Source organism: Stegostoma tigrinum, chromosome 21, assembly GCF_030684315.1.
Source record: "Stegostoma tigrinum isolate sSteTig4 chromosome 21, sSteTig4.hap1, whole genome shotgun sequence".
Taxonomy (NCBI): domain Eukaryota; kingdom Metazoa; phylum Chordata; class Chondrichthyes; order Orectolobiformes; family Stegostomatidae; genus Stegostoma; species Stegostoma tigrinum.
This window is the reverse complement of record NC_081374.1, coordinates 10,576,933-10,604,282: the sequence shown is the minus strand read 5'-3', so window position 1 is coordinate 10,604,282 and position 27,350 is coordinate 10,576,933. Positions and strand designations below refer to the sequence as shown.

The window sequence follows — 27,350 nt, the reverse complement described above, 5'->3', positions numbered from 1 at the left end:
AACCAGTCAGTGTCAACCAGCCTGCTTTAAACTCTGAGTGAATCTTGGCAGTTAACTGTCAATCACCATTAATGGGTGCATTCTTCTAGCAACACCCGTACCAATCAGAGGCCACTTAGCTACCAGCATTCTTCTGACATATGGCGGAAATATTGGTTTTCCCCTTGAATTGGTAATCTTGTGAAGTTTCCTGGCCAGTGCAAGATGAAAAGGTGCAACAATAGAGTCACAGAGTTTTACAGCAAGGAAAGAGAGTCTTTGGTCCAACTTGTCCATGCCAACTAGATATCCTAAATTAATCTGGACCCATTTTACACCATGAGGCCCGTTTCCGTCTAAATCCTTCCGATTCATGTACCCATCAAGATGTCCTTTAAATGTTGTAATTGTACTAGCCTCCACCACCCCGCCTGGCAGCTCATTCCATAAATGCACCACCCACTGCGTGAAAAAGTTGCTCCTTCGGTCCCTTTTATACCTTTCCTCTCTCACCTCAAACCTATGCCCTCTAGGTTTGGACTCCCCTACCCTTGGAAAAAGACCTTGGATATTCACTTTATTTATGCCCCTAATGATTTTTATAAGATCACCCCTCAGCCTCTGACACTCCAGGGAAAATAGCCCCGGCCTATTCAGACCCTCCCTGAAGCTCAAACCCTCTAATCCTGGTAACATCCTTGTAATCTGTTCTGCACCCTTTCAAGTTTAATAATATCTTTCCTATAGCAGGGAGGCCAGAGTTGAATGCAGTATTGCAAAAGTGGCCGAACCAATGTCCTGAACCAATGTGTCTGCAAATTCAGATCTTGCAATACCAAATGCTATTGACATTTATTTTAAATAGACTTTCACCGCAGGGCAAGTTTGTGCACTGTACCCCAATTTCTCCCCAATGCTGCGTTCGTCAGACAGGAGTTATACTGTACCTGCTTAAACAACCAGCCACTTTTTAGAACATTGGCTTTTGGATTCCTCTTCATTGAGTTTGACCTCTTGCCAAAGGCAGCATTCTTCTTTGATGACCTGGAAGTCTGTTAAGAGGCAATATTAAAACAATCGGATCAATATGTTGAGGCCTCAAGGGCAACAACTCAAGAGAAATAATGTGCCCTGCCCCCACCCACAAATTCCTTTTTAAAAAGGGGAACAACTAATAAGGGCCTAACCATTAAGGAGGAAGAAAACTTATCAAAGGAATAAAAATATTTTCTCTAGTATCCACTTCAGACTCCAATACTTGCACTGGTCACCATTTGCAGAAAGCCTCAAATGTATTGCTAGACATAGAAACATGTGAACAGGAGTAGGTTACTCAGCCTGCTCCACCATTCAATATCCAAATCAATCCCCTGTTCCTGCTTTTCACCCCCATACCCTTTGATCCTTTTAGATCTAAAAACTATATTAACTCCTTCTTGAAAATGTTCAATCCTTTGACCTCTACCTGATTTGATTAATTATTTTCACATGTTCAAGGATACTATGAAAAGTATTGTTTTGTGTGCTAACCAGACAAATCATACTTTACACAAGTACATCAGGGTAATACAACAGAATACAGAATATAGTGTTACAACCACAAGGAAGGTACAAAGAGAGAACAACTCTAATAAAAGAGAGGTTTCTAACTCTGATAACAGCGGGAAACAAACTGTTTTAAGATCTGTTGGTACATGTTTTCTAACTTTTGTATCTTCCACTAATAGGAGAGGATGGAAGAGAGTATAACTGAGGTGGGAGGGATCTTTGATTATGTTGGCTGCTTTCCCAAAGCAGTGGGAAGTATAGATGGAGTCAATGAAAGGAAGTCTGGTTTTCATGATGGGCTGGCTCCTCCAAAACTACCACAGGCTCATCACTTTACAGGTGAAGAAATTTCTCCTCATCTCAGCCCCAAATGGTCTATCCCATGTCCTTAGAACGTGACCCTTGGTTCTGCACTCCTTGACCAGGGTGAACATCCTTCCTGCATTTACTCTGTCTAGTCTTGTTTGAATTTTAAAGGCATTTATGAGATTGCTGACCCATACCTCTTCTAAACTCTAGTGAATATAGTCCTATAAGCCTATAGGCAAGTACACCTTTTCCAAGGCCATAGAATTAAGGGCAGCAGGCAGTGGTAAAACGCCTATCTTTGCAACTACACCAGGCCGAGTCCAATCTGTACTTATTTAAACACCACTTTGGCCAGGAATGCGAGCAGGCCCACATAAAGGTCATGCAAACTTGGCTGTTCCCCGCCAAATCGGGTGTTGCTCTTGTTTATTCTGGAAATAGTGACTGCAATTGGGAGCAAAAAGGGAATGGAGGATGAGACAGCCTATCGCTGTGCAAGAGAATCCATCATCCATCCAACGTTCCAGAAGAACCAGCCCTCTGGAATATAGTTTCTCTGCCCTTTAGGGTTCTAAAATAATAGGCAGCCTCAAGGTTTGGTGCGGCTTACAGATGGTGCTAGGATTGCACTATCCACAGTTTGGACAGTCAGGTTCAGGAACAATAGGGGCAAGTACTACTACTGATGTATCGCTGGTGTTGGCTGGTCCCACGTGGCTAGAACATTTGGTGCACAAATCATATTGGTGAGATTTCCATGATCTGTTCTTTAAACTCTGCCATGTTCTCCATTTCCACATGTGTAAGTTTTGTTACAAGCTTTATCTTAATTCCGCCATATATTCAGTCTTTTGCAGATTCATTGATGGACACTGATTTTTCCTTTATTCACTCACAGGAAGAGGGCATCACTGGCTAGGCAGCTTTTATTGCCCACCCTTAATTACCCTCAGGGCAGTTTAGAGTCAACCACATCCCCGTGGGTCTGCAGTCACATGTAAGCCAGACCAGATAGGGATGGAAATTTCCTTCCCGAAACGACATGAGTGAACCAGATAGGTTTTTCCAACAATCGACAATGGATTCATGGATGGTCATTAGGTTCTTAATTTCAAATGTTAATTGAATTCAAATTCAACCATCTGCCTTGGCGGGATTCAAACCCGGGTCCTCAGAATGTTATTTGGTCTCTGGATTAACAGTGCAGCGATAATACCACTGGGCCATTGCCTCCCCCAACAATTCCAATATCATTGTCATCGGAGGGTTTGGATATATACATCTCTGGTGAAATGGCCTGTATGGTAGAAGAGATGTTTGATGCTTTAATAAACTCTATGTTCCTGGTACTGGGAATAAAATATCTTAACTGTAGCTTTCAGTGAAATTATTCTTCACTCCAACACTTGTTAGTTTCTGTCGGTATAGTCTTGAATACAAGTTGCCAAATTTCACCCTGGGGGCAGGATAAGTTGCTCCGTTGTTTTCTTTGTCCGTCCTTTCTCTTCACCGTTCTTCTCCCTCCCTCAGCAGTAACTGTATCTCCCCACTACGTCTTTTGACCACCTACCTAAGGAGTTGGAAAACAGCCAGTTCATGGCTGGGAACCACGTGGCTGGAGCTGAACGCGCAGGTTGTGTCTTGCAGCAACTGTGGATCGAGTGGGGACGGTGAGACAGTGACGGTGGGGCAGTGACGGTGAGGGCGGGGCCGCCGGGGCAGTGACGGTGAGAGCAGGGACAGCGGGGCAGTAATGGAGAGAGCAGGGACAGCGGGGCAGTAATGGAGAGAGCAGGGACAGCGGGGCAGTAATGGAGAGAGCAGGGACTGTGGGGCAGTAATGGTGAGAGCGGGGACTGTGGGGCAGTAATGGAGAGAGCGGGGACTGTGGGGCAGTAATGGAGAGGGCAGGGACTGTGGGGCAGTAATGGAGAGAGCGTGGACTGTGGGGCAGTAATGGAGAGAGCAGGGACTGCGGGGCAGTAATGGAGAGAGCAGGGACTGTGGGGCAGTAATGGAGAGAGCGGGGACTGTGGGGCAGTAATGGTGAGAGCGGGGACTGCGGGGCAGTAATGGAGAGAGCGGGGACTGTGGGGCAGTAATGGAGAGAGCGGGGACTGTGGGGCAGTAATGGAGAGAGCGGGGACTGTGGGGCAGTGGCGGTGAGAGCGGGGACTGTGGGGCAGTGGCGGTGAGAGCAGGGACTGTGGGGCAGTGGCGGTGAGAGCAGGGACTGTGGGGCAGTGGCGGTGAGAGCAGGGACTGTGGGGCAGTGGCGGTGAGAGCAGGGACTGTGGGGCAGTGGCGGTGAGAGCAGGGACTGTGGGGCAGTGGCGGTGAGAGCAGGGACTGTGGGGCAGTGGCGGTGAGAGCAGGGACTGTGGGGCAGTGGCGGTGAGAGCAGGGACTGTGGGGCAGTAATGGAGAGAGCGGGGACTGTGGGGCAGTAATGGAGAGAGCGGGGACTGCGGGGCAGTAATGGAGAGAGCAGGGACTGTGGGGCAGTAATGGAGAGAGCAGGGACTGTGGGGCAGTAATGGAGAGAGCAGGGACTGTGGGGCAGTAATGGAGAGAGCAGGGACTGTGGGGCAGTAATGGAGAGAGCAGGGACTGTGGGGCAGTAATGGAGAGAGCAGGGACTGTGGGGCAGTAATGGAGAGAGCGGGGACTGTGGGGCAGTAATGGAGAGAGCGGGAACTGTGGGGCAGTAATGGAGAGAGCAGGGACTGTGGGGCAGTAATGGAGAGAGCGGGGACTGTGGGGCAGTAATGGTGAGAGCAGGGACTGTGGGGCAGTGTCGCTGACAGCAGGGACTGTGGGGCAGTGGCGGTGAGAGCAGGGACTGTGGGGCAGTGGCGGTGAGAGCAGGGACTGTGGGGCAGTGGCGGTGAGAGCAGGGACTGTGGGGCAGTGTCGCTGACAGCAGGGACTGTGGGGCAGTGTCGCTGACAGCAGGGACTGTGGGGCAGTGGCGGTGAGAGCAGGGACTGTGGGGCAGTGGCGGTGAGAGCAGGGACTGTGGGGCAGTGGCGGTGAGAGCAGGGACTGTGGGGCAGTGTCGCTGACAGCAGGGACTGTGGGGCAGTGGCGGTGAGAGCAGGGACTGTGGGGCAGTGGCGGTGAGAGCAGGGACTGTGGGGCAGTGGCGGTGAGAGCAGGGACTGTGGGGCAGTGGCGGTGAGAGCAGGGACTGTGGGGCAGTGGCGGTGAGAGCAGGGACTGTGGGGCAGTGGCGGTGAGAGCAGGGACTGTGGGGCAGTGTCGCTGACAGCAGGGACTGTGGGGCAGTGGCGGTGAGAGCAGGGACTGTGGGGCAGTGGCGGTGAGAGCAGGGACTGTGGGGCAGTAATGGTGAGAGCAGGGACTGTGGGGCAGCCCAGAGCGAGACTGCAGTAGTGGAAAGAAAAGATGGACTTCTTAAGCTACCTTTCTTTTTCTTGTCTTATTCTAAATTAATCTGAATGGCAGCGTGCATGTACAGCATCTTTTTGTTCTTCTGTTATTTTTTGGCCGAAGGCAGTCTGCTTCATCGGAGTCTGGAGCATGGTGGCAGCTGGCGGGCCTAGAGGAGGCCTCAGGCTGGGGCTTGTGGGAGGTGGCTTGCAGTCGGATGAGCTTGAGGTCCCGGTATTGGTGGAGGTGATGTCGGCAAGATGGAAGAGCGATGTGTCACGCAGCTCCTGCTGTGGCAGGGGCATTTGCGGCCATGTCTGGTGGTATGGCCCAGGATTCCATCAGACAGCTGGCGGTGTCTTTGGCGATGAGGTGATTTCGGCCTGGCAATCAGTGGCACGGGATTGCATTGGGCAGCTTTTGCGATGTCCCCCATCACGGGATCAGTGATGAGATGGATCCTTGGGGCAGTTTCTGTGGAGTATTGCGCCCCGGCCTGGCAGTCATGCAGCCGTACGGTCTTTCCTGAATCCAGCAGCCGTGAACTCAACGAAAATGGGCATTGTCTTAATTTTTAACAGTTCTCTTTTCTTATCTACGCCTTCTGTTATTAACATCAGACACCATGGTACAGCGACTTAAACACTTTACACTGTAATTTTTTTTGTAAAAAAATACAAGTGACAGCAAATGACTATTCTACTTGGCAAAACAAGCAACCAGCTAAATTAATTCATTTATGAGACTGGAGGCACCAGGACACTTACTAAGGACACACAAAACCCATAAGCTTCTTACCAATATTTATTAAATATGTCCATTACATTCCAATGCTATCAATATGCGTTTGTGCTCAATGTTGTATGTTTATAAACTGTTCCCACTGAGAGGTTGTGGTTCAGTTCAATATGAAGTGACCTCCTCAGAAGTGGCGAATGGCGACAGTCTGGACAGGACTGGTAATAATTGAGCCAGTTTTAGGTACATTGTTGTAATATCAATGGTCAGATATTCTTACAGCAATAGCTTCACCCTTCTATCCAAGAGGTGTATCTGTGCCTGTATCGTAACAGTGTCCAATATTCACCCTCCCATCTGCAGGTAAGCATGCGCCCCAGTTGCAGTGAAACACCATGCTTACCCTAACAGTCTGTTCCTGAGAGGTTTCTGAAACCAGGGTGTGATTGGACATCTCACTGGCAATGCTGGTTGGGCGCTGCCCACCTCCTCCTTCGCCTCGCACACTTCCTGCCCGGTTTGACATGTTAGCTCTGAAACAGCCAAGGAAACTGCATTAGAAAAAAAAATTGAACTATTCCCAAAAGTCCCCATATTTACTGTTATACACGTGTGAGTACAACTGTGTGTCATGAGTTTGCGTGCATTGTGCTTATAGTGTATCCACACTTATGTGCCGATGTTGTGTATGTGCATTTAAATTCTGTTACATGCTGTGATGCTCTTTAACCTGGATGCAGTACAACAAAGAAAAATAATAATTCATTTAAAAATGGTGGAACCTGTAGTTTTTAAAAGAATGTTACAAAGGCTTTTCAAGGGTTGGTATCCACTGTGAAAAGGATCAATTGTAATTCATTTAGATAATAAGAAATTCTGTGTGACGTGGTGACCCTTGGCCTGGGAGCGGTACCAATAGCAAGGAATTAAGAAACCAACCTCATGGCTGGCAGACACAAAGGAGGTACAAGCAAAGCAGCTGGAGGGTGAAGGTGATCAGTGCAGAGGACACAAAAAGAAAGCAGAGAAAGACAGAAGAACACAGCGAACTCTTATAAAGAAAAGCAAGTCATTTTCAGGAAAAGCTTGGTTTTTTTCTGAAGGTACAGAAACTCTTTGAGAAACTGCGTGAGTTGGCAGACAGTTGACTCTGTTGAGCCGGAAAACCATAGCAGGTCAGACAGCATCCAAGGAGCAGGAAAGCCAGGGTCCTGGCGAAGGGTTTCGGCCCGAAACGCTGACTTTCCTGTTCCTTGGTTGACGCCGCATCTGCTGTGCTTTTCCAGCTCCACATTTATTGACAGGGAACCTTAGTTTTATTCGTTAGTCCTTTGAAATGCAATTCTGAAAAGTTGCATCTTCAAGATTGTTACCACATGAAGGAGAAAGGGTTCATAGAAACATGTGTACCTTGCTGGTGATAAATGTACCCATGAAATCTGGAGGAGAGTGGATTTGTAGGGCAGGGTTCCTGACCTACCTTGTAAGAATAAAGAGCAAAATATTGTGGCTCGGCATAGCTACAAAGTGTCACACTTGTGGAAGAAGTGACTCAAATGCTTCTGGCTGCTTAAGATGCACCTTCATGGCTATTTAAAAGGAAATTATCGCTTTATTTGAACTATTATTAGCCTATTAATTTATATGTAAGTTGTATTGGTTCTGATTCAGGGAAGAGTTAATCCTACAAAAAATATAATCTTGTTGGTAATTTCTTCATATGGAGGTTGCTCAGTAAATATCAGTTTTCTCTTCAGGATCATAACAATGTTATACACTTATGCATTGTATTGCTATAATATGCTTGTGGTGTATCTTGCATTTCCATATGTCGTTTTCTGTGTCAAACCAAATTGGATATGATTTCCAGCTCAAGGTTTTTGACTGAACCGAGTCAAAAAGCATTTTATTGAAATAAGGTCTGAAATTTCTACAAATTCTGTCCCATTCAATTTCCAAACTCCAAATCGCTAGCGTTTGAATGGGTTACAGAGTAGCTGTCACACCAAAGGAACATTGCTAAGATTTAACCTTTTTGTTCCCATCACAGTTTTGTAATGATTCCGTCTCATACGGACAGAGGGAATATTCCTCAGTGGGACTCACCTTGGAGGGAAAAGTCTCCTTCCACATTCTTTCTGCTTCATTAACACCCATGGATACCGTTACAGAATTTACAAAAGTTATATTTTCCAGGCACTCCTTTATAATGAACGTGAGGCCAAACTTCAATGTCCCGCCTGGACATGAAAAGATTCCACTGTGTTTGAAAGGGAGCAGGGTAATTCTCAGCGGTGTCTTAGACAATATTTATCCTTCAAACAACATCAGTGAAACAAATTATCTGGTTGGTAATACATTGCTTTTCCTGGGAGCCTGCTGTTCTAAACTGGACAGTTGCTACATGAGAGAGGAGGAAATTGTGGGTTACAGTACACTGTAGCGTGCACAGTTACATTCACGTCATGTTCCGGAGACATGGGTGATGGTAGTGGAGATTCCAATTTCGTTCCATTACATCCTGCTCTCACTCCCTGCCAATGGAACATGTTGGAAAGTGATGTACAAAATCTCAGTGGCGAGACGTAAACCCAGGGCTTTTACTCAGAGACAAGAAAGCTCAGCAGCGCCTATTACAACAGTGACCACCGTTCAGCGATATACCATAAGCTCTAAAGCATTTTTCCATGCTTGAAAGGGGCTATATAAATGCAAATAGACTTTGATGCACAGAGCACAATTCTGAAATTTAAGGATAATCAGAAATTTGGAAGCGTTATGACTTACAAGGAGGATAGTTTAAACTTCAAAAGGGACACATGCAGATCGGTGGAGTGGGTGGATAAGTGCCTGATCAAATTTAATGCAGAGCAGTGTGAAGTGAATTATTTTGGCAGGAAGAGCACAGGGAGGCAATGCAAAATTAAAGGGGACAATTCTAAAGAGGGTGGAGGAGCCAAGGGACCCGAGTGTGCATGTGCGCCGGTCATGAATGTGATAGGGCAGGTTGATAGTGGGCTTACTAAAGCAATACAGCATCCTAAACTTTATTAAAGGGGGCATCAAGTGCAAAATCAAGGAAGCTATGTTAAACTTATATCGAACACCAGTTCACTCTCAAACAGAAAACTGCATACAGTTCTGGGCACCTGACATTTTAGGAAAGATAATGAACTGACAAGAGTGCAAGAAAGATATATGAGAATGGTTTCCAGAGATGAGAAACTTCACCGATATAGGTAGATTGGAGAAGCTGAGACAGATTTCCTTGGACAAAACTGACTGGTGATTTGATAGAAGTAGTCAAGATTTTCAGGGACTGGGCAGAGTCAGAGGGAAACAATGCTCCCACAGGTGGAAGGACCTAGAACAAAGGGGGTGGATTTAAGGTAACTGGCAAAAGAAGTAATGGTGACACAGGAAAAACCATATCATGCAATAAGTTATTGGGATTTGGAATGCACTGTCTGACAGTGTGGTGCAGGCAAGTCCAGTTAAGGTATTCAAAGGGAATTGGATTGCTATTTGAAAAAGATAAATATGCAGCAAAGGGAGAAGGCAGATGAGTGGCACAATATAAACTGTTCCAGTGGAGAACCAGTGCAGATGAGATATGGACAAAATAGCCTCCTTCCACACTAAGATAATAAAATGTGAGGCTGGATGAACACAGCAGGCCAAGCAGCATCTCAGGAGCACAAAAGCTGACGTTTCGGGCCTAGACCCTTCATCAGAGAGGGGGATGGGGTGAGGGTTCTGGAATAAATAGGGAGAGAGGGGGAGGCAGACCCAAGATGGAGAGAAAAGAAGATAGGTGGAGAGAAGAGTATAGGTGGGGAGACAGGGAGGGGATAGGTCAGTCCAGGGAAGACGGACAGGTCAAGGAGGTGGGATGAGGTTAGTAGGTTGGAGGTGCGGCTTGGGGTGGGAGGAAGGGATGGGTGAGAGGAAGAACAGCTTAGGGACGCAGAGACAGGTTGGACTGGTTTTGGGATGCAGTGGGTGGAGGGGAAGAGCTGGGCTGATTGTGTGGTGCAGTGCGGGGAGGGGACGAACTGGGCTGGCTATGGGATGCGGTGGGGGAAGGGGAGATTTTGAAGCTGGTGAAGTCCTCATTAATACCATTGGGCTGCAGGGTTCCCAAGCGGAATATGAGTTGCTGTTCCTGCAACCTTCGGGTGGCATCATTGTGGCACTGCAGGAGGCCCATGATGGACATGCCATCTAAGGAATGGGAGGGGGAGTGGAAATGGTTTGCGACTGGGAGGTGCTGTTGTTTAGTGCGAACTGAGCGGAGGTGTTCTGCAAAGCGGACCCCAAGCCTCCGTTCGGTTTCCCCAATGTCGAGGAAGCCACACTGGATACAGTGGATGCAGTATACCACATTGGCAGATGAGCAGGTGAACCTCTGCTTAATATGGAAAGTCATCTTGGGGCCTGGGATAGGGGTGAGGGAGGAGTTTTGGGGGCAAGTGTAGCATTTCCTGGGGTTGCAGGGGAAGGTGCCGGGTGTGGTGGGGGTGGAGGGCAGTGTGGATCGAACAAGGGAGTCACGGAGAGAGTGGTCTCTCCGGAAAGCAGACAAGGGTGGGGATGGAAAAATGTCTTGGGTGGTGGGGTTGGATTGTAGATGGTGGAAGCGTCGGAGGATGATGCGTTGTATCTGGAGGTTGGTGGGGTGGTGTGTGAGAACGAGGGGGATCCTCTTAGGGCGGTTGTGGCGGGGGCGGGGTGTGAGGGGTGTGTTGCGGGAAATGCGGGAGACGCGGTCAAGGGCGTTCTCGACCACTGTGGGGGGAAAGTTGCGGTCCTTGAAGAACTTGGACATCTGGGATGTGCGGGAGTGGAATGCCTCATCGTGGGAGCAGATGCGGCGGAGGCGGAGGCATTGGGCATAGGGGATGGAATTTTTGGAGGAGGGTGGGTGGGAGGAGGTGTATTCTAGGTAGCTGTGGGAGTCGGTGGGCTTGAAATGGACATCAGTTACAAGCTGGTTGCCTGAGATGGAGACTGAGAGATCCAGGAAGATGAGGGATGTGCTGGAGATGACCCAGGCGAACTGAAGATTGGGGTGGAAGGTGTTGGTGAAGTGGATGAACTGTTCGAGCTCCTCTGGGAGCAAGAGGCGGCGCCGATACAGTCATCAATGTAACGGAGGAAGAGGTGGGGTTTGGGGCCTGTGTAGGTGCGGAAGAGGGACTGTTCCACGTAACCTACAAAGAAGCAGGCATAGCTGGGGCCCATGCGGGTGCCCATAGCCAACCCCTTAGTCTGTAGGAAGTGGGAGGAATCGAAAGAGAAGTTGTTGAGGGTGAATACGAGTTCGGCTAGGCAGATGAGGGTGTCGGTGGAGGGGGACTGGTCAGGCCTGCGGGACAGGAAGAAGCGGAGGGCCTTGAGACCATCTGAATGCGGAATACAGGTGTATAGGGGCTGGACGTCCATGGTGAAAATGAGGTGTTGGGGGCCAGGGAATTGGAAGTTCTGGAGGAGGTGTAGGGCATGGGTGGTGTCACGGACGAAGGTAGGGAGTTCCTGGACCATAGGTGAGAAAATGGAGCCCAGATAGGTGGAGATGAGTTCGGTGGGGCAGGAACAGGCTGAGACAATGGGTCAGCCAGGGGGCAGGCAGGTTTGTGGATTTTGGGAAAGAGATAGAAATGGGCCGTGCGGGGTTGGGGAATAATAGGATGCTACCTCAATACTGGTGGGGCAGAGGTTTAAAAACTATTGGGGTTACATAAAAAAAACAGAGGAGATTGCTATTAAACCTCTTGGGGTATATACACGCACTGGGCTGGAGGTTTATACAAATACTGGGCAGTCGAAGTTCCGGCTGATGAGTGGGCAGTTTGGAGGCTGTGCAGTTGCTGCTAGGCCATATTCTAAGCGTACTGCCACACCAATACCCCTCCCACCCCTTCCTTTAACCAACCCCTGCCCCTAGTGTAACAGAGCCTGCGGGTATCGTTCTGTCCAGCCACCTTTGGACTGACCCTGAGGGTGGAAGAGACTCATCCTCATGTGTAAGGGACCACCAATGACTGGACGTATCAGCTTAGGTATTGTACTTGAACATGCAGCATAGGTCTTAGTATCACCCAGTCAGCTACAGCTGCAGAAGTTCTTTATTTTTCCCCTCAGTTACACTGAAAACAGAAGCTCTATCTTAAGAAGAATAATTCCAGGCAAAGATCCAGATCCTTCTGGAAGCCAACATAAAACGAGAAGAACAACACAAGAATTAGCATATGAGTAAGCTGTTATCCCCCTAGAACCTGGTGTACAGCCACAGAGTCATGGAAACAGACCCTTCAGTCCAACTCTTCCATGCCATCCAAGTTTCACAAACTAAACTCATCCCATTTGCCTGCATTTGGTCCATATCCCTCTCAACTTTTCCTATTCATATATCTAACCAAATGGCTTTTTAAATATTGTAACTGTGCCTGCATCAATTACTTCCTCTGGCAGTTCATTCCACTTACAAACTACCCTTTATGAGAAAACATTGTCCGTTAGGTCCCTTTTATACCTTTCTCCCTTCATCTTAAAAATGCACCCCTATTTTTGTATTCCCCCACCCTGGGGGAGGATATTTGCCTCTCGTGATTTTATAAATCTCTAAAAGGTCATCTCTCAACCTCTTGTGCTCAGTGAAAAGAGTCCCAGCACGTCCTTATAACTCAAACGCTTTAGCCCTTGCAACATCCTGGTAAATTTGTTCTGAACCCACTCCAATTTAATAACGTCCTTCCTATAGCAGGATGACCAGAACTGTACACAGTTCTCCAGTGACCTCACTAACATCCTGTACCATCTCAACATTGTGACTCAACTCCTATACCCAATCATCTGAGCCTTGAAGGTAAGCGTAGTGAACCTAATCATCCCATCTACCTGTGATGCAACTTTCAAAGAACTATATACCTGGACCCCTAGGTCTCTCTTTTCGACAACAGATAGAAGGAACTAAATGGATTCCTCAACTCCACTTTCCTGCCTGTCCCCCATAACCATCAACTCTCTTGTCAATAAAAAGTCCACACAATGCAGCCTTAAATATATTCAATGACCAGTGTCACCAGGGCAAGAGAATTCCATAGACTAACAATGCTCCGAGAGTAAAATAAAACCTCATCTTTTGACCTAAATGGGAGACACTGGAGGCTTTTTGAATTTCTCTTAGTACAAACCAGTGTCAGTGAGGAGAAGCATCCTATTTTGTTGTTGCCTTAGGGTTGAGAACATTGTCAGGAGACTGAAAGGGTGAGTATCTTGGACCTGGCTCCATAGCATGTCTATCAACTGTTATTTATTAAGGCCAGCACAGTAAACCATGAGTACTAGGTTGAACGTTGACACACACACACAGACACCCATTTCCCTTTTACAGCTACTGCATGTGACAAATCAAGGGGCCGGTGACGAATAGGAACTTTCAAAACCTCTCAGACGATATGGACTTTCGTATTTCAGAACTCACTCAGAACAAATTCACATTTTTATAAATTCCACTGGCCCTTAATACCTTGCCAGCATACAACAGCATCTGGCAAGTTTCAGAGGGACAGAGGCAATTTTAAACTAACCTGTCTTTTGGGAAGTCAATGAGACTCTGTCTAATTCTACCTTGCAATTAAGTTGAGGAAATCATATTAGTCAGAGGAGTATACATCCTATGATTCAGCCTATTCCTGAAATTCATGTCTAATGGGTTAAAGTTATCGCTCCCCTGATGAAATACATCTTTGGATGGTGAAAAAGTGTCTGAATTATTATCTCATTTCTACATTGAGGCTTCTATGAGCCCGAAGAGAGATTGCTACTGGGTCATGCACAAATTTGTACCCAGCATCTGCAATGGTAGGCTGCAGCTCTTTTCGGATTTGAGTAGTTGATTTTGTGAATATTTCCTGCTGGCTGAACACTTAATTCTCAGTCACCATGGAGACAGTACTTGGTCTGCCTCCAACTATTTTACAATGTTGGGTATTGTTAAAAGAACACACAATATGGGCTTTGGTCCTTCAATAACATCCTGAAAATAAAGCACCTTGAGCAGATTAATTTGTGTCAAGAAACTTGATAAAAGCGTCCCTTCTGAACCACCAAAGGGGATATTGATGCCGATGACCAAAAGCTTGGTCAAAGGAGTGGGTTTCAAAGTACATCTTGAAGAGGAGAGAGGAGGATAGAGATACAGGACAATTTAGGCAGAGGACTTTAAAGTGGAGGGCCACTATGAGATGACGGCATGGCCAATGTTAGTAACTTGGAGATAACTTGCAACAATAGACCTGTACCTCATTAAGCATAAATAGCACAGTGGGTGGAGTGCTTTAGTTTAGGTGGTGTTTGAGAAATTGATGGAAAGCACATGCACAGAATCTTTCAATAATGTAACAGTAGACTAAGGGCTAGGTCTACCTCAGATTCTCGCATATAGAAGTAGCTAGTAATAGTATGTGATAAAGAGAGTCCTAAAGAAGCCTAAGCCAGAAGATATTTCTTGGTTTGTCTTCTCTTCTGCCAGTCCGTCTCGAACCCTTATTCTTGGATGTTGGCATAACATCACATGACAAAAGAGCCACTAATGATGGAGCAAACAATGTTAGAATCATGCAACAGGCCAGAATAAAATGCTACTTCTGGCTTATTTCGTTCAATTACCAATTTAAATAGCAAACAGCTGTGTGTTTGAAAATAAACATAAGGTGTAAGGACAGAGATCTTGTGTTTTTTTTAATCCAGCTCAGTGATTGAATCCAGCACATAAATGATTCCTACAGAATCTTAGCTCTAATCATTGATAAGTTAACTGCCCTGAAACTGGGTTTACAACACAGGCTTGACATTCTCCCAGAGCTTCTGTTTGAGAGATAGGTTAATCAAAACTATTAGCCTGGATGCAGTCACACTCTGTTGGCAAAACCACAGGCACTTGCTGTTTGGACTTGCATGCGACAAATGAAATTTTGACAAGCTGGTGGAATGTTGTTAACCCCAAGGGAACTGAAGCCATTCAGGAGGTGGGAGACAGAAAGACAACTGGGACGTATGAAACCATGTGTATTATAGCCCCATACCAGCTGGTGAAGTACAAAATTAGACACAAATATTTTCCTCGCTAAGAGATTCATTGATAGAATGCAACACCACAAATGTCAGTTCTTACTGATTGCAACCCACAGCCCTCGCAGTGTCACTTTAGATAGATTCTAATCAACCTGTTCAGAAATGTTATTACACACCTCTAAAACAGGTGGGACTTAAACCTGGGTCTCCTGACTCAGAGGTACAAATACTACCACTGTGCCACAAGAGCTTGAACAGTCTTTATTAATATTCTTAGGGATTTTAAATCAATTAAACTAAATGAACCAATTTAGCAACACTTTAAAAAGGGTAGTGTTTCATTAGGTGTTTCCTCTTTCTATACTTTTTTTTCCTTTTATATCATTTTGAAATAACCAGAGGAAATAAAGTGCAATATTGAAACTAATCCAAACAAGCTGAACACATTTAGAAGGTGGCATCCCATTAATGGGGATGTGTAACTAAGGTCAAATTATAACATTATATCTCACTGGAGCTGAGCATTGATAATCAATCCGCCCCTAATGCCAGAGCTATCACTTAAGTTAACAATTTTATAAAAGTAAGCAAAATTCCACAATTTACCAGTCCATTAGGCTCAGGCTGACAGAAAGCACAGAACAGGTTAGAAGGATGTTAGCAGGACTGGAGGGTTTGAGTTCGAAGGAGAGGCTGGACTGGGACATTTTCCCCTGGAATGCAGGAGGCTGAGGGGTGTCTTTACAGAGGTTTATAAAATCCTGAAAGGCATGAATAGGATAAATAGCTAAGGTCTTTTTCCCAGGATAGGGGAGTCCAAAACCAAAGAGCGTAGGTTTAAGGTGAGGGGAAAGATTTAAAAGGGGCCTGAGCAGCTACTTTTTCAATGCAGAAGACATGTGTGTATTGAATGAGCTGCCAGACAAAGTGGTAGAGGCGGGTACAATTACAACATTTAAAAGACATTTGGATAGGGACATGGATAGTCAAGGTTTAAAGGGGCATGGACGAGTTGGACGGAAGCCTCTGTTTCCACTGTGTATGCCGCTACGACTCCGTAATAATCACTATTTATTTGAAATAAATAGATTCCATCTAAGTAAGAGCCGTCAACATGTAACTTCACTTGCTGAAACTCTAACTCCCATATGAAATTGATGCTGCACGCACATATAGATACAGACACACAAAAACACGAGTGTTATGGGCTTTGGGAAAAACTGGACAGGCAGTTCAATGGCCCCTATCCACAGAATTGCTGAGATGATTCTCTGGGTTGTCATTGGAGCCTGATGCTCCTCGATCTTCCTTCTCCAAGTACTTTCATGTATTTGTACAAGGCACAGAGCGACTGGTTTGCACTTACAAAGTCTCTGACCTATTGGATAAAAGCTACAGGTTGCAGCAACTGATGAGGGAAAAATAAACAGGCCTTCTTCAGATTGGAGGTGTTTGTTATTGCAGAGAAAGGCAAGCTCCTTCCTTTCAAGAAGTCCAACAGCTTCGACCTCATCATTCACACCCATAAGATGTTCAGCTACATGGGAGCTAATTACATAACCTTTTGCGACAGAAGGCCTTTGTCACTGAAATTGGGCACCATTTCTTTGACTAATCAGTTACCTGTTGTTGGCTGAATCTCATTGCACTCCTTTGGCTCCAATTCATGTCTAACTAAACTTCCCCTCACTGCTTGAACAAACTGCAATGTAAAATGTACTTACTACATTTAGCAGGTTTTAAAAAGTGTAGCAATGTTTGATTTTTAAAACACAGTCCTTTTCCCTTCTCAATCCACATTCAAAAACTCAGAAAATTAAAAAATATATAGACTTTACAACAAGAGAAATTTATAAAATTTAAACTAAGATGTAATTGGACATGGGACAAAATGCTCTTCAGCTCACCAGCCGAGGCAGTCTATTTTTATAGATGTTCTAAGATACTTTCTAATCAGCCTGCTCATGAACGCTATTACGCACCTCTGGAATAGATGGGACTTGAATCCAGGCCTCCTGGCTCAGAGGTAGGGACACTACATTTGCACAAGAGCCCCAGAGCCTTTTTCAGCAATTAGTTAAATCTATATCCTCCACTTGCATCTTAACAATACCATTAACAACAATCTGAAACAGACAATGACTTGGCAATGAGAACCCATAAAATACAAGCTCTTCAGACAAGGTGACAAATAGATTGATAAGTAGATACTTGCATGCATTGAATTAGACTGTTGTTAGAAGAGGAGGAAGGGGGGGAGCGGAACAAAATGGTGATAAGGAAAGAAGTAAAGAGCACAAGGGGCTTACTTGTCTTCCAGTTTGAAGATGCAGTTCTCAATAGGCACAACCCCAGTCACTGGGTCCTGGAAGGTGGTTGTTCTGTCATTGTGGCTGAAAAACAATGTAAGAGGTTGAGCACTGAGTAATATTTATTCCAAAGATGCAGCCAGTGTTGACAGTATCTTTGCAGTCACTACAAGCGTCAGGGAGCTCACTTGCTACCATTCAGGTGGATGTGTCTCACTGCGAGACAGGGCTGAGACCACTCTCCATCTGTGGTCCACCTGTTCTAGCTCTCCCTCCAGTGCAATGGCTTGATAGGCAAAGTACACAGTCTAAGGCTCTCCCAACAAAAGAAGGGCTGGAGCCCATTGAAAATCCTTGGGCTGTATGCACCAGAAAATGTGAATATGAATATAACCCATAACTGTAAATGCAGTTGGAGTTGGGAGATCATTTCATGAAGGCCCCTAGAAAACAGCCAATCAGCATTTGCAACATTGCAAAAATTATCCCTGTGTTTAGGAGGTCAATTGAGACCTGAACGAATCTCTAGCCAACACCCAGATAGTCGGAGATAATAAAATGTGAGGCTGGATGAACACAGCAGGCCAAGCAGCATCTCAGGAGCACAAAAGCTGATGTTTCAGGCCTAGACCCTTCATCAGAGAGGGGGATGGGGTGAGGGTTCTGGAATAAATAGGGAGAGAGGGTGAGGCGGACCCAAGATGGAGAGAAAAGAAGAAGGTGGAGAGAGTATAGGTGGGGAGGTAGGGGGGGATAGGTCAGTCCAGGGAAGACGGACAGGTCAAGGAGGTGGCATGAGGTTAGTAGGTAGGAGATGGAGGTGCGGCTTGGGGTGGGAGGAAGGAATGGGTGAGAGGAAGAACAGGTTAGGGAGGCAGAGACAGGTTGGACTGGTTTTGGGATGCAGTGGGTGAAGGGGAAGAGCTGGGCTGGTTGTGTGGTGCAGTGGGGGGAGGGGACGAACTGGGCTGGTTTAGGGATGCAGTTGGGGAAGGGGAGATTTTGAAACTGGTGAAGTCCACATTTGATACCCTTGGGCTGCAGGGTTCCCAAGCGGAATATGAGTTGCTGTTCCTGCAACCTTCGGGTGGCATCATTGTGGCACTGCAGGAGGCCCATGATGGACGTGTCATCTGAAGAATGGGAGGGGGAGTGGAAATGGTTTGTGACTGGGAGGTGCAGTTGTTTGTTGCGAACTGAGCGGAGATGTTCTGCAAAACGGTCCCCAAGCCTCCGCTTGGTTTCCCCAATGTAGAGGAAGCCACACCGGCTACAGTGGACTATGTGGACTTCACCAGCTTCAAAATCTCCCCTTCCCCCACCGCATCCCAAAACCAGCCCAGTTCGTCCCCTCCCCCCACTGCACCACACAACCAGCCCAGCTCTTCCCCTCCACCCACTGCATCCCAAAACCACTCCAACCTGTCTCTGCCTCCCTAACCTGTTCTTCCTCTCACCCATCCATTCCTCCCACCCCAAGCCGCAGCCCCATCTCCTACCTAACCTCATCGCACCTCCTTGACCTGTCCGTCTATCCTGGGCTGACCTATCCCCTCCCTACCTCCCCACCTATACTCTTCTCTCCACCTATCTTCTTTTCTCTTCATCTTCGGTCCGCCTCCCCCTCTCTCCCTATTTATTCCAGAACCCTCACCCCATCCCCATCTCCGATGAAGGGTCTAGGCCCGAAACGTCAGCTTTTGTGCTCCTGAGATGCTGCTTGGCCTGCTGTGTTCATCCAGCCTCACATTTTGTTGTCTTGGATTCTCCAGCATCTGCAGTTCCCATTATCTCTCACTAACCATGCTGCCTATATTCACACCACCGACGTTCAGTAGCAGCAGTGTGTACCATCTACAAGATGCACTGCAGGTCCTTTTTAAATCTTTTCCCTCTCAATTTAAACCTATGCTCCCTAGGTTTGGACTCCTGTGCCCAAGTAAAAAGACTTTGCCAATTATCCTATCCACGCTCCTTCTTCACACAGAGGGTGGTGCGTGTATGGAATGAGCTACCAGGGGAAGCGAAGTATGGTACAATTACATTTACAAGTCATCTGGATGGAAATATGAATAGGAAGGGTTTAGAGGAATGCTGGCAAATAAAAAAACATACAGACCAATATACCAAATATAAAAGCATGATGTGCTCCTGAGACTTTATAAAGCTCTAGTTAGGCCCCATTTAGAATACTGTGTCCAATTTTGGGCCCCACACCTCAGGAAGGACATACTGGCGCTGGAGCGTGTCCAGTGGAGATTCACATGGATGATCCCTGTTTAACGTACGATGAACGGCTGAGGATCCAGGTATCGTATTCATTAGAGTTTAGAAGGTTGAGGAGAGATCTCATAAGAACTTACAAGATAACGTATGGCTTAGAAAGGATGGACGCTGGGAAGTTGTTTCCATTAGGTGGGGAGACCAGGACCCATGGGCACAGCCTTAGAATTAGAGGGGATCAATTCAGAACGGAAATGAGGAGACATTTCTTCAGCCAGAGAGTGGTGGGCTTGTGGAATTCATTGCCACGGGCTGCAGTGGAGGCTGGGACGTTATATGTCTTCAAGGCAGAGATTGATAAATTCTTGACCTCGCAAGGAATTAAGGGCTACGGGGAGAGTGCAGGGAAGTGGAGTTGAAATGCCTATCAGCCATGATTAAATGGCAGAGTGGGCTCAATGGGCCGAATGGCCTTACTTCCACTCCTATGTCTTATGGTCAAATAGGAATGGCCAGATTGGGATGTCTAGGAGGGGTGGACATGTTGGGCCAATGGGTCTGTTTCTGTGTTGGATAATTGTATGACTCTCTGTCTCAAGCTTCCTAAGTGTTGTTGGCACTGCACTAATTCAGGCAAGTGGGGAGTATTCCATCTCACTCCTGCCTTGTGCCTTGCAGATGGTGGACAGGCTTTGGGGAATCAAGAGTATAAGACTAACATGTTGGAAGAACGCTACCAAGTTTAGCAACAGGTAAAAGTCACGTGGTGAAAAAAAAACATCAAGACAGTAAGAAATAACAACAGAAGTAGGCCATTCAGATCCTTCAGCTCACTCTGCCAATCAACAGGATCATGGCTGGTCCAACACTCCTCATGTCCATCTTCCCGTGGTTCCCCTGTAACCCTTGATTCCCCTGCTGATCAAGAATCAATCTATCTCAGCCTTAAACATATACAAGAACTCTGCCCCCACAGCCCGCTGTGGCAAGGAGTTCCACAGACTCACATCTCTCTAAGAGACGAAATCCTCCTCATCCCTGTCTTAAACTTCGCACCTCCGTTATTCTGACTTCTCTTTATTCTCCCAAGAGGGGAAATATCCTCTCAACCTTTACTCTGTCAAGACCCTTAAGAATACTAGATGTTTCTATGATATTAAGTCTGATTCTTCTAAACTCCAGTGAGTGGAGTCCCAACCTGTTTAGCCTTTGCTGGTGGGACAATTCGTCCATGCTGGGGATCGTCCTGGTGAACCTTCCCTGAACTGCCTCCAATGAGGTGAGATCTTTTCTTAAATAGGGGGACCAAAACTGCTCATTGTGTTCCAGATGCGGTCTCAACAGCACCTTGTACGGATTTCCTCACTGTTATACTCCAACCCCCTTGAAATAAGAGTCAATATTCCATGAGCCTTCCTGATTACCTGCTGTGAGTTAACTTTCTATGTTCAGTGCACAAGTACCCCAAGCACATGTGTTACAGTTTTCTGCAGTTATTCTCCATTAAAATAATGCTGTTCTTTTGTTCTCCCTTTCAAAGTGAACAATTTCACATTTTTGCATATTTTGCTCTACTTGCCAACTTTTTGCCCAAATCACTTAGCTCATCAATACCTGTTTGTCAACTGTTTAAATCCCTCTCACAACTTGCCTTTCCACCTGCTTGTGTTGTGTGCAAATTTGGCTACAGTACTTCCACTTCCATTCCTCAAGTCATTAGTATATATTGTAAACAGTTGCGGTTCCAGTAATGATTCCCATGGTATCCCATTAGTCACCAAACTGAAAAAGAACCCCTGATCTCCACTCACTGTTTCCTGCCCATTAGCCAATTCTCGATCTATGCCAATATAATACCCCTAAATCAGCCGCCTCTTCAGTGATCGAATTCATCTCCCTCCATTATCATTCTCTTCCAGTGTCCTTTATCTCTGTTAATTGAATTAATTGAATTCTGAACTCACATGCTGTCTGCGTCAACAAACTTTCTCGACAGCTTCATTTATTTAATGCCTTTTGCGCAATAGAGTAGCATAAGATGCTTCACAAAATGATCAGACAAAATGTGAGAGAGTCATAACAAGAGGTATTGAAAGAGGAGAGATCGAAAATTTGGTCACAGAGGTGGAATTTAGGATCCAATTTAAAGGAGAAAGAGAGTCAAAGAGGTGTTTAGCTAATAAAAATCCGGGGGATAGGACTAAGGCAGCTGAAGGCATCATTATCAATTCCTGAATGGTTAAAATCTTTGATTTGCAAAGAGACTAGACTTAGATCTTGGAGGGTAATTGGGCTGGAGAAGGTTACAAAGGGGAGGGGAGGCTGAGGAAATGGAGAATTTTGAACACAAGGACAATCATTTAAAATCTGTTCTGAGAAAAGGGTCTCTCAACCTGAAACATTAACTGTGATTTCTTTCCACAGATGTTGCCAGACTTGCAGAGTTTTTCCAGCAATTTCTATTGTTGTTGATAATCATTTTAAAACTAAGGTATAGGGGACCAGCGAGAAGCAAAACAGTGGGTAACTTTGACCTGTGTTCTGATTGTTGCTGTTAACCCCCCTGCTATTTTTCCACAGGTATCATGGAGTTTGAACCTTTCACTGCAGCAAACAATCACAATGGCTTAAACTTCTCAATCCACTTGAAATCAGCAATTAATTCTCCTCTAGTTCAAAGAAAGACAAAGTCCCTCCCTGTGGGGAGCTCACTCAGGATTCAGGAGGTTGGGGTTCAAGTCACATTTCAAGCGCAAAATCCCAGGCTAACAGCTCAGTGCATTACTCAGGGATTGCTGCACTGTGAAAGATGCTGTCCTTGGGACAAGATATTAAAACGGAGTCTTCATTTGTCCTCTCAGGTGGACCAAATAAAATTCCTTGGCATTATTTCAAAGTGTAGCTGGGGGAGTTATCACCAGTGTCCAGCTAATACTTATTACTCAACCCACCGCCCCGAAAATGGTCACCTACGTATTATGACATTGCTTTTTTGAGCCAGCTGCCCATGCACAAGTTAGCAGACATGCTTCTGATGCTGCAACCACTGTGATCATTGCAGCAAATCACTACTGACCAAAGTGGGTGAGTGCTCAAGGACATTTCCTCTAGACTGGGCCTGCGGCACACAGTGAAGGGGATGAATAAAGACAGGCTAGATCTTGTCCTCACCAACAGATTGGTCACAGATACAGCTGCACATGGCACAAATGATAGGCGAGACCACCGCACAGTCCTTGTGAACAGAAAGTCTCACCTTCGTACTGAGGGTACCCTGTACTGTGAGGTGGGGCACTACCACTGCGCTAAATGAGACAGATTCAAAACAGATCAAAATCATAGAATCATTGAATCCCTACAGTGTGAAAACAGGCCCTTCGGCCCAACAAGTCCACACCAACCGTTGGAGCAAACCACCCAGACCCATCCCCCTATGACCCAACTATTCTACACATCCCTGAACACTACGGGCAATTTAGCATGGCCAATCTAACCAGCCTGCACATCTTTGGACTGTGGGAGGAAACTGGGCATCCATGAGGCTCTACGGACCACAGCAGCTGAACAACATTCAGCCACAATCTGTAAGTACAAGGCCAGGAACAGACATCAGCCTATTACTATCGAGCCAAGGGGTCAATATTGGTTCAATCAAGCATGCAGGAGGCCATGCCATGAGCAACACCAACAAAGCTAAAAAAAATGGTGTCAACCTGGTGAATCTACAATGCAGAGAGAATAGGAACTGCAGATGCTGGAGAATCTGACATAGCAAGGTGTAGAGTTGGATGAGCACAGTAGGCCAAGCAGCATCAGAGGAGCAGGAAGCCTGAGGTTTCAGGCCTAGAAGGGTCGTAAGGGCTCTGAAGGAGGGTCTAGGCCCGAAACGTCAGCCATCCTGCTCCTCTGATGCTGCTTGGCCTGCTGTGTTCATCCAGCTCTACACCTTGCAATCTATAATGCAGGACTGCTTTCATGCTCAATTACAGAAGGAGCAAACACCAGACAGAGGTGTGTGATCTCAGAACCAGTGGATCAGATCTAAGCTCTACAGCACTGCCACATCCAGCCGCAAATGGTGGGAGACAACTAAACAAATCTCTTCTACGGGATGCTCTACAAATATTCCCGTCCTCAACCAGGGGTGAGCCCCGCACATCAGCGAAAGACAAGGTCGAAACATTTGCTACAATCTTCAAGAAGGTGCGCTCAGCAGATGACTCATTGCAACCTCCTCCTGCAGTCCCCAGCATCACAGCTGCCAGTCTTTAGCCCAGTCTGATTGACTTCATGGAATACCAGGAAGCAGCTGTGAGGGCACTGGGTGGTGCAAAGGCTGTGGGCCCTGACAACATCCTGGCAATAGTACTGAAGACGTGTTTCCGGAATTAATCGCATACCTGGCCAAGCTGTTGCAGTGCAGCAACAATGCTGGCATCGACCTGACAATGTGGAAAATTGCTTTGGTGTGTCTAAAAAAAAGAGAGAAACTGTCTTCTCTGGCCAATTACTGCCGCATCAGTATATTTTGTTCATCGGAAAGATCAGAAATTAATGGGTTTTGTGGACAGTTCTATCATACAACATTTACAAAGCAATAGCCTGCTTCACTCTCAGATAATAAAATGTGAGGCTGGATGAACACAGCAGGCCCAGCAGCATCTCAGGAGCACAAAAGCTGACGTTTCGGGCCTAGACCCTTCATCAGAGAGGGGGATGGGGAGAGGGAACTGGAATAAATAGGGAGAGAGGGGGAGGCGGACCGAAGATGGAGAGAAAAGAAGATAGGTGGAGAGAAGAGTATAGGTGGGGAGGTAGGGAGGGGATAGGTCAGCCCAGGATAGACGGACAGGTCAAGGAGGTGCGATGAGGTTAGTAGCTAGGAAATGGAGGTGCAGCTTGGGGTGGGAGGAAGGGATGGGTGAGAGGAAGAACAGGTTAGGGAGGCAGAGACAGGCTGGGCTGGTTTTGGGATGCAGCAGGGGGAGGAGACGAACTGGGCTGGTTTTGGGATGCGGTGGGGGAAGGGGAGATTCTGAAGCTGGTGAAGTCCACATTGATACCATTGGGCTGCAGGGTTCCCAAGCGGAATATGAGTTGCTGTTCCTGCAACCTTCGGGTGGCATCATTGTGGCACTGCAGGAGGCCCATGATGGACATGTCATCTAAAGAATGGGAGGGGGAGTGAAATGGTTCGCGACTGGGAGGCGCAGTTGTTTATTGCGAACCGAGTGGAGGTGTTCTGCAAAGTGGTCCCCAAGACTCCGCTTGGTGTCCCCAATGTAGAGGAAGCCACACCGGGTACAGTGGATGCAGTATACCACATTGGCAGATGTGCAGGTGAACCTCTGCTTAATATGGAAAGTCATCTTGGGGCCTGGGATAGGGGTGAGGGAGGTGGTGTGGGGGCAAGTGTAGCATTTCCTGCGGTTGCAGGGGAAGGTGCCGGGTGTGGTGGGGTTGGAGGGCAGTGTGGAGCGAACAAGGGAGTCACGGAGAGAGTAGTCTCTCCGGAAAGCAGACAGGGGTGGGGATGGAAAAATGTTTTGGGTGGTGGGGTCGGATTGTAAATGGCGGAAGTGTCGGAGGATGATGTGTTGTATCCGGAGGTTGGTGGGGTGGTGTGTGAGAACGAGGGGGATCCTCTTTGGGCGGTTGTGGCGGGGGCGGGGTGTGAGGGATGTGTTGCGGGAAATGCGGCAGACTCGGTCAAGGGTGTTCTCGACCACTGTGGAGGGAAAGTTGCGGTCCTTGAAGAACTTGGACATCTGGGATGTGCGGGAGTGGAATGTCTTGTCGTGGGAGCAGATGCGGCGGAGGCGGAGGAATTGTGAATAGGGGATGGAATTTTTGCAGGAGGGTGGGTGGGAGGAGGTGTATTCTAGGTAGCTGTGGGAGTCGGTGGGCTTGAAATGGACATCAGTTACAAGCTGGTTGCCTGAGATGGAGACTGAGAGGTCCAGGAAGGTGAGGAATGTGTTGGAGATGGCCCAGGTGAATTGAAGGTTGGGGTGGAAGGTGTTGGTGAAGTGGATGAACTGTTCGAGCTCCTCTGGGGAGCAAGAGGTGGCGCCGGTACAGTCATCAATGTAACCCACTCCCAATCGTTAGATGACATGTCCATCATGGGCCTCCTGCAGTGCCACAATGATGCCACCCGAAGGTTGCAGGAACAGCAACTCATATTCCTCTTGGGAACCCTGCAGCCCAATGGTATCAATGTGGACTTCACCAGCTTCAAAATCTCCCCTTCCCCCACCGCATCCCAAAACCAGCCCAGTTCGTCCCCTCCCCTCACTGCATCACACAACCAGCCCAGCTCTTCCCCTCCCCCTGCTGCATCCCAAAACCAGCCCAGCCTGTCTCTGTCTCCCTAACCTGTTCTTCCTCTCACCCATCCCATCCTCCCACCCCAAGCCGCACCTCCATTTCCTACCTACTAACCTCATCCCACCTCCTCGACCTGTCCGGCTTCCCTGGACTGACCTATCCCCTCCCTACCTCCTCACCTATACTCTCCTCTCCACCTATCTTCTTTTCTCTCCATCTTCGGTCCGCCTCCCCCTCTCTCCCTATTTATTCCAGCACCCTCAACACATCCCCTTCTCTGATGAAGAGTCGAGGCCCGAAACGTCAGCTCTTGTGCTCCAGAGATGCTGCTTGGCCTGCTGTGTTCATCCAGCTTCACACTTTATTATCCTGGATTCTCCAGCATCTGCAGTTCCCATTATACCTGCTTCACTCTCACTCAGTTTATGTTGTGGGTCTTGATCTCATTGTCACGTTGATCCAAATATGAACAAAAGAGCTGGAGTCAATAGGTAATGTGAGGGTGACATGTGAAGAATGTGACATCTTGCCAGCTGTTTAGCTATTAATTAGAAGCTAGAATTTCCCTCCAAAAACATATTAGTCTGCACAGGGATCGCAGTAACACAAATATTGCTCTAAACAAATGGCAGACATTACTGTGTATCGTTTCAGAAACAAGAACTGGGCGAAGACGGCTCCTCGCTCAAGAACGAGGCGTGATGAGTGAATCGAACATGGCTGCAGACTCTGGCTGGCTCAGTAACCTTTTAAAATTCAGCCGGGTGTTGTTTTAAATGACAGCACTGCAGCTTTGTTCGAGCCGTGGCTTAAAAGGTCTCCAAAAATAGCGATACAGTGACGACTTTGTAAAACAACGATCTCCTAGTGTAAGAGTCGCTTCCCTTGAGCCGAGAAGAATGACAGGAATAATCTTTCCACCACATCAAATAAATAAAAAAAATTCCAATTGCAAAATCCTAATTCAGGGAGTCCAGCAACTGGAAAACATTAAGCAGTTATTATTAAAAGGAAACAACTCCAGAAGGCAAATCTACTTGAATCAGCAGCTAAAATGAGTGGTATTGAATGGTTCACGGTCAACCCTTCACTAATCTTTACCACTGGCTGCATGCCCCATTCTGTTGCAAGATTTACACTTTTTAACACATTCTATTAACATTTCCTCAATACCATACATCTCCGTAACGCTGATGGTAATCACACATCTCCAGTGCGTTTGGCATCAAAGATACTCCCATGAATTAAACAATTGTTGTTATCAGGTTACAGAGCTCTGGACCAATTATTTTGTCACAGTGTGTCTCAGGTATCATCAACATGTGGGACATCTGTGTCTTGGCTTCACTCTCACAAATCCCAAATTAACACAGTCCTATCCTAAATTCCTTAGCAACAATCTCTGGATGATAGCTGAAGATCCTGCTCACTTCTTAATGGTAT

The 27,350-nt window shown here is 46.8% G+C and overlaps 1 protein-coding gene across 17 annotated transcripts in view; it reads right to left on the bottom strand.

Annotated features, from left to right (window-relative positions):
• Positions 1-27,350, bottom strand: part of plekha6 (pleckstrin homology domain containing, family A member 6) — a 351,695-nt gene that overhangs the window by 79,755 nt on the left and 244,590 nt on the right. For all 17 annotated transcript variants that reach the window (XM_048553351.2, XM_048553354.2, XM_059653334.1 and 14 more), the window contains 3 exons: positions 17,355-17,438; positions 6,371-6,500; positions 927-1,031 (listed from right to left, as the gene is read on the bottom strand). In XM_048553351.2, coding sequence (XP_048409308.1) covers positions 927-1,031; positions 6,371-6,500; positions 17,355-17,438 — 319 coding nt within the window. The remainder of the gene's footprint in view (positions 1-926; positions 1,032-6,370; positions 6,501-17,354; positions 17,439-27,350) is intronic.